At 36.7% G+C, this 8,273-nt stretch overlaps 1 protein-coding gene across 4 annotated transcripts in view; it reads right to left on the bottom strand.

The window, feature by feature from the left end:
• Positions 1-8,273, bottom strand: part of LOC106460629 (inositol polyphosphate 5-phosphatase K-like) — a 40,149-nt gene that overhangs the window by 16,268 nt on the left and 15,608 nt on the right. For all 4 annotated transcript variants that reach the window (XR_002610803.1, XM_013920355.2, XM_022387390.1 and 1 more), the window contains exon 9: positions 2,236-2,345. Coding sequence is in view for 3 of the 4 variants with exons in the window: in XM_013920355.2 (XP_013775809.1) it covers positions 2,236-2,345 (110 nt within the window). In the remaining variant the exon portion in view is untranslated. The remainder of the gene's footprint in view (positions 1-2,235; positions 2,346-8,273) is intronic.

The following is an 8,273-nucleotide window of genomic DNA, read 5'->3' as shown; positions in this document are numbered from 1 at the left end:
CTAGATCTAGATCTAGGCCTTGTCTGTTGCATATATTGCCAGTCTTGCACACCAGTTAATATGTTACATCAATTTCGTATTTTCTTTTTGTTGAACATACATTTACTTGTACGTTGTACTCTAGGACTTGTATTTGATCTACAGATTAATGATGGAATAGTGTAATTTACTTCTGTACATCAATTCGGGCTCACTGTATTTCAGTGGGCAGCTTTTAAAAGTTAAAACTGCAAGTGTAATACACATAAATACCATAACACTGTGTCGTATTTACTTAACGTAGGGCAGTTGCACTATATTCTAGGGGAGGGCATAATTATTAATTAATAGGCATTATAGGCCAGAGGAATTTTTGCGCCCCTTCACACCTGCACCTGAGGACGACTGCCCCCCCCTCTTGCTACGCCAGTGTGTAGATGTGTTGTTAGTACTTAATTTTGATTTATTCTAAACATGCACTTAGAACATAAAATATTAACATGCAATAAAAACAAAACAATGTCCTTACCTGTTTGAAGCAATCTCAATGATAGCAAGTAATGAAATTTACATAGAATAACTCAAGACTGATTGTAAGGAGAGCAGTAAATTAAACTTTTATCATTCTAATGATTACAAATAATCCAACAGCAAATGTTAGAGAGAATTACCGATATTCTAAAAATATAGCATGTGCCAGGAGGGGTGTGATATGCAGATTTCAGTTTATGGCACATAACTCATTAAGCAAGAAGAACAAATGCTATAAATTTTCACTTTAGCTCAAGGATATCTAATGTAAAAGTATGTAAGTTCTCAGAAACTTAGAAAATAAAATATGAATGAAAAGAAATTTTAAAATGGACAATTCAGAGCAATGAAGTTTCATGTGATACATAAGTGAAGATTGAGAATTTACTAAATATTTCCTTTTGAAATTAATACTTATATAATAGTATATATTGAATTATAAACTACATAATGATGCCAAGTTTATTGACATATATATTGATAAAAAATACTTAAAACCAGGTCATGGCATGCACTTTGACCTGCTAATATATATATATATATATATATAAGGTTAAAAGGGAAACCAAGGACTGCCTGAAAAATGAAGATTTAAATTTTTAATTTTCTCAATGGTGGGTATGTAAGAACAGCCTTGAAGAACCAAATAGTTCCTTTTTATCTGTATACTATGCTATTACCCCTCCCACCTTCCACAAATTTTAAACCAATCAGTCTTCCTATTGCCCCCTTCCCTCCCATCAATATTTCCCCAGTATTTTACAAGTTTCAGGGACAACTTTCAATACCATCTGCTTTTCTACTCTTGAAAGTTTCATCTTAAATGTATTTGCACAGTTCTGTATGTGATTACTGTTCATACAATCATTAAAAAATTGGAAACATATGAACAAAGAAGAGAAGAAAATAACCAGGATGGTTGAAAATGAAAAAGTTGTTTTTCTTTCAATATTGGTTTAATTTGAGGTTTTGGAAATTGTGATAATGCACTACTTACAGATGGAAAGTGGTTTAATTCTGTACAATTATAAATTTATTTTATAAATGTGAGCCTATTGAAATGCTGAAGTTACAATCAATTACATTTATATCTAGTAGTTAGAAAAATCCATCTTGAGTAATCTAGATGGCATGTACAATGATTGAGTAACAAAACTATGCAATACTGTTTTCCATCTGCAACATACATCACATCTTCCAAACACTCAAAGCACACTGATTAATATTAACTTCTTATAAAATAAAGCTATACTAACATTGATAAGAAATAAAAATATATATATACTTAGTAATTAGAACTGGGCAACTGGAATTTTCATGACAATCTAATTAATGTTGGGCTTATAAATTGATTACATTCAACTAACTGATTCTTACATGAGACTTGGATAGTTCAATTAATCAAAACTAGTAATAATCAGTAATTTCAATTAGTTTATTATTCTTGAGAGTTGTGACACTAACCGGGAAAGCTGAACAGCCTTTAATTACTGAAAAATAATAATGAGAAATCATAATAGCTATATTTGATTACTTAGAGAGCTGGGATTATTGAAAACAATAACTCTTAATTTTGATTAGTTGGTGATTTTCATTACATTAATTGATTTAATTGTAATTGTGATAAATCAATTATTTAAGTATTGACTACTCCCAGATTTAACTGGAGCTTAAGTTGTTTTTACTTTAATACAATATGAGCTTATCTAGAAGATAAATACTCACAAGTAATCATATTCCTCACTATCAATGATGAACCGGTAAGTAGGTGGAAATGTGGGAGTTTCTTCTGTGAATTCACCAAATGCCTGACCTGTTTTTCTTATCTGACACAACTGTTGAAAATCAAATTTAGTTTTGTATTCACATATAAACTAGTCACACAATCTTAACTATATTGGAAAACTTTTGTTTGCAAAACATAAAGCAGTACAAAATTCTCTCTATCTTACCAAGTACAAAACTAATCTATGTGTCACAATTTTGACTATTTTGGAGAGCAGTGATTTTTGTGTTAAATACTGTATTTAAAATGAAGATAACAGTTTAGAAACTAAACACTATCAATAAAGCACACATAAAAATAAAAAAAAGTTAACATTTTCTTAAATTGAAAATGTATTTCCAATAATACCTACCTACCCTCACACTTATAACTATTTCTTGACCACTAGGGTTTCTTCCTCTGCCCATCTAAGCATTAGTCTGATTTTTTCTTACTTGCTCCAATCTTTTATACCCCACTCAATTTCCATTGGCAATATTTATTTCATGATACTCTCCACCTAAGTCAATATGCCCTCTATCCTGGTACTGTATATAAGCACCTCATTCAGATAATGTTATCACTTTTTTGAGACTAACTCAATTCCAATCTCTAACACCTAATCTTTAGTGTGGAGAAAAGGTAGGAGAGTGTCACCAGAGGTAAGTATTATTGAAAATACATTTTCAATTTAGGAAAATGTTAACTTCCAAAACATACATACCTCCACTCCCACTTATAGCTAGTATCCCACATTGAGAAGGTGGAGGGGCTCGTGAGGGTATTATCCATACAGAAAGTGTCTGCATAGGTCATGGGTGTGTCACAGAAGACTGGCACCCTAGTAGGGGAACTGCACTACATTCAGAACAGGTATGCTCTTCACCCTGAACTTAATTCCTGTATCAAGGGTGAAACTGTACATGAGTGATCATAAATATAGGCCAGCCCCAAACAGATAACCTATAGTGATAATCACTTATGTACAGTTTCACCCATTGGGAGTCATGACAAACAGTGCAATAGGTGAATCAAGTTCCCTAAGTTTTTAAAAGCAAACTGACCTCCATTTATTCAACCAGATGATCAGCATAGATGGGCAGTATCCCCTTATGCTTTACTCATCATAGTCCATGAGTGGCAGTCCAGCATAGTACAGTAATATCACCTGGTCACCTTATGGAACACCTCATTTCTACAGAGCCTGTTGCAACCTGTATAAAGTATATTGAAATAGTGGTAGCTAGCACAAAATTGATTTGATAAAAGCACACCTGCATGGGCAACACTTGCCACAGTACTGGATCCAGTGAAAAAAAGAAGTAAGTGACCCTGTAAAGTAAAGAGACAAGAGTTGTAACAAATATACTCATCCTTCCTTATAATCTGGCAGATGTAGTCAAAATGGCCAAAGGTGGTAGGCAAAAACCCTCACAGGAAGAAACTGCCAGATTGTGTAAATAATGCGAGATAAAAATATTGGGAGAAATCCACACAACAGCCCGCATAATGTCCTCTAGCAGGCAATTCAATTGGGCAGTTAAAGACATAGAAATGTGACAAATCTGATGAGACGTGACTCGCAAAAGTTTCCTCACCTGCAAAGACAGCCCAGAATGAGCAATATGGATCAATTTGCAAACCCATGGTCAATGTAATTGAGGATAAATTACGGGAAACTGAAGGATCTCAATGAATAAAAAGTCGATGTCTATCACCTGAAAAGGAGTTAGTGTAAGCCACTTAACATCTCAGGGCTCTGACTGGACATAACAAACGATCAGGGTCCAAGCAGTCATAGAGGTGAGAAATAGCTGACAAATGAATTGGTGAGAAGGATTTATCCGTTTCCGTGGCTGCCAGTATCTTAGGTAAGAAGGACCTATCTAGGTATAGGAGGACATAAGTAGAGTAATGGAATCCTGTGCACATACAGTGCAAACAACTCTGACCAACAACATCCACAGGCCAGTAACAACAAAAAGTATACTTTAAGGGATAGATGATACATGTTATATGAGGCTTATGGCTCAAATGGATGTCGAGAAAAAGCTTGTAATACCATCTTAATATCCCATTTATGTAACTGGAAAGACCTTTTGGGACAAAGGATGCGAAACGATTTGAGAAGGCCAGATCGCAATGGGGATTCAAATAATTTCCAATGTTTAGAGTATCCAAATGTAGTCAATAAAGCTGTCTTATATAAGGCAACAGTAGATGGTGCTTAACCTTTGTCAAACAGCCAGGTCCAAAAACCAAGATTGGCTGGCATATTTGGATGAAGTGGGTTCAATTTCCTCAAAAGACACCACTGTTGTTAAGTGTGCCATTTCCTTTAATATATGTCCATTGTGGGTTTACGGAGAAAATGAGGCAAGTTCAAGGCAACTTTAGAAGTTAAACCCCGATGCTGTACAAAGGACTACATAACTTCCACCAACAAAGCCTGAGCTTCAAAATGTCTGGGTGTATATCTGATTGAGGTGGCCATAGAGAAAGTGGCAGAGGTGAGCACTCTTGAAGACACTGAAGAAGAGGAAACCATGATTGGGCCAGCCACAATCGGGGCTACCAATGGTATTCAACAAGGGGTGGGTTGAACCATAGCCAGAATAATCTGTATAGATGTGTAATCCTGTCCAGTCCTGACTGAATGCATCTATCGCCAATGGCCAAGGATGAGGTACAGTGGACCAAAATGCCTGTAGTTGAGATTTCTAATAAGTATCATATGCATCATTCATCAGTGTCCTAAATCGAAAGCAAATTTACCAGAAAACCTCATGATGTAGCATCCATTCGTTCAAGATAGATGAACTGCTATCAAATTCTTCACCACAGAACATGGCAAGTGAGGAGGCTGATATGATGGGTGTGAGCCCAGTAGAGAATATCCAAAGTTTGAAAACAAAGATCCTGAGAACAAGTACCCCTTTGATGGGAAATGTAAGATACCACAGTAGAAATGTCAGAGAGAAGCATGAAGATATTTCCCTTCAATAGATCTAGACCTTGAGACATTACCCTTTTAACAGCAAGAAGCTTTAAAATATTGATGTGGAAGGAAGATTCGTTGTTCGTCCACACACCCTGGAATTCCCGACCATTGATATACGTACCCCATTTCTGAAGTAAGGCATCTGTGGATGGTAGAGGAACATTTATTGTAGTAGTGTTTTTTATCTAACCACCACTTGAGATGTAAGATGTTGATTTCAAGTAAGGAGACTGGATGGAACAGTGAATCACTGTTCATAATCCATTGGTCGTGCAGTGACCACTGAAGGGATCGCACATGTACTCGTCCCAAAGGAATTAGAGATTCGAGGGATGTCCACATCCCCAAAAGACAAAGAACCATCCTTGCAGTGGGAGAAGGAGATGTCAATAAGAGTCTGACTGGCTGTTCCACAGCATGGAGCCAAAGAATGTAAGTGACAAGAGAAAGCCAATATGATTCTGCAGAACACACATGGTGCAGATGCTAGTCCAAAGAGCAGAACCCTTAAATGCACAAACTGAGCCTTGTGCACGAAACATAGATAGCAGTGGGACTACTCTGCTGTAAAAATAGGCATCAGCAACATCCACAGACCTAGTGAAAAATGACTCCATCATGAACCTGGAAGGATCTAAGAATTGGTTGAGATGGGAAAGATCGATGATCAGATGCTAATCTCCCATTTTCTTCAGCACAACAAATAGACAGAAATAAGATACTGGACGAACTGGATCGACTCTCTCTACTGCCCCTTGACCAACAACTCTCTGATAGCCTTGGAACGAAGGTACACATTCTTAGGATCTGTTGGTAATGGAAATACTACAGGTTGGGGGTATAATGGTGGTGAAGATGTGAACTGAATGACCAGCCCCGATGCAAAAACCTGGAGTACTCATGGATCTATGGTAAAGGAATTCCATATGTCCAGAAAATGTAACCACACCCCCACTATCATAGGGTAGTCACCAAATCCACTGGCGACTGTCTGACCGAGCGGAGGAACCTCTTTGATAAGGACAGAATCTATTCTGGGTATCAACAGATCAAGGAGCTGAAGCCATGAGCCGGGACACACGACGAGCAGTAGCAGCTTGACTCTCCGGAGGAGCCAAAGAAAGTCGAGTGGTCAACGACAAAAAGGATGAATGCAAATGGGCAACACCAATCTGTGATTCTAACACCTCTGGAACACCTGCAAACATCAAGGAACAAAGAAAGGGACTCTCACGTAACTCATGGAGGGCAGTAGCCAGTAGACGAATGCCCTCCAACAAGACATCTCTACCCAAAAAGCCCCAACAACATACCAGCCAGAAAACCAAAGAAAGAGTAGAAGCTGACAATCATGACAAGATAAATTTCAGCAAAGGTCCCGAATCATCATCAAATTGATGTGGGGATCACTGAGAGGCTTCCGACAACATTTTTTTTAGGATTGCCAAGAGCAGTCATTAAAATAAGCAGGTTATATAGTTTTCAGAGCTGGGAGATTAGTGACATTTGCTAATTGATCAATTATCAGGCACATTAATCAATTAAATTCAAATAATCGAAATTGATTATTCTCACATGAGACTTGGGAAGTTGGAATAATCAAAAATAGTAATAATCAGAAATATTAATTTTGATTAGTTGATTATTTTCGTGACATTAATCTATGCAAATGTAATTTGGATTAACCAATTATTTTACCTTAAACTAATTGATGCTCATGGGTAATCAGTCATATCAATTAATTGCCTAGTTCTATATTGGTTTGTATCAAGGGTGTTCAATCTGAAAACTAGCCAAGCAGGAGAAAACATGTCCTATGTTAAAGCTAGCCAAGCAGCTGGGAGCTGCAAAAGAAAACATGTCTGATGCAAAAGCTAGTCAAGCAGCCATGAGCTGCAAGAGAAAAAAATGTCTGATGCAAAAGCTAGTCAAGCAGCCATGAGCTGCAAGAGAAAAAGCACGTATGATGCAAAAGCCAGCCAAAGCTGTAGAAGAAAACATGTCTGATGCGAAAAATAATCAAGCAGCCACGAGCTGCAAGAAGAAAAATACTGATATGAAGGCTAGCCGAGCTGCAAGACAAAACATATCTGGTGCAAAAGCTAGTCAAGAAGCAATGACCTGCAGGAAAAAGCATGTTCTAGCAAAAGCTAACCAAACCTTCAGGAGAAAACATATCTGATGTGAAAGCTAGCCAAGTAGCTATGATCTGCAAAAAAAAAAAAATGTCTGATGCAAAAGCTAGCCAAACAACTATAAGCTGCAGAAGAAAACATGTCTGATCGAAAAGCTAACAAGCAGCTATGAGCTGCAGGAGAAAACATATCTGATGTGAAAACTAACCAAGTAGCTATAAAATTCAGGAGAAAACATGACTGATGTGAAAGTTAGCCAAGCAGATATACACACCTGATGTGAAAGGTAGCAAAGTAGCTATGAGCTCCAAAAGAAAACATTTTAAATATATTCCAGTATACTCAGAAGCCTAAGTGTTTTAGTGACAATACCGCATAAAGCATTTCTACATGAATATTAATTACAACATATAATTTAATATATTACTGAATTATTTTATTTTACATACTTTTATTGGAATTGAATGTCATTTTTATAAAATGCTCACAGCTGAAAGTGCATGTAAATGGCAAAATCACATCTCAAACACCCAGATCTTTTGGTCTCCAGCCCAACAGGCTAACTACTAGGCCATGCTTGGCCCATATATTGTTATTGCAACATTAGTAATTTTTACTATATTATCTTAGTGAACCATTAAATTTCTGCACTTAGTGATAAAATGTCAAGAGCATATGAAGATTGTTTCAGCCAACCTGCACTGTATCAACCCAGATGGAGTAACTATACATTACAAAGACCAGCCACATGAAAGGTGAAGCAATGAAAAGGAAAACTAGTCTTACTGAAATATTTTATGACTGGCACCCATTAGAAAAGTACAGGAAACATTAAAACAAGGTTTGTATCTAAGATTTCGAA

The sequence above is a fragment of the Limulus polyphemus genome, unplaced genomic scaffold, assembly GCF_000517525.1.
Source record: "Limulus polyphemus unplaced genomic scaffold, Limulus_polyphemus-2.1.2 Scaffold806, whole genome shotgun sequence".
Taxonomy (NCBI): Eukaryota; Metazoa; Arthropoda; class Merostomata; order Xiphosura; family Limulidae; genus Limulus; species Limulus polyphemus.
Note: the sequence above shows the minus strand (reverse complement) of the source record. Positions and strands in the feature narration are given on the sequence as shown.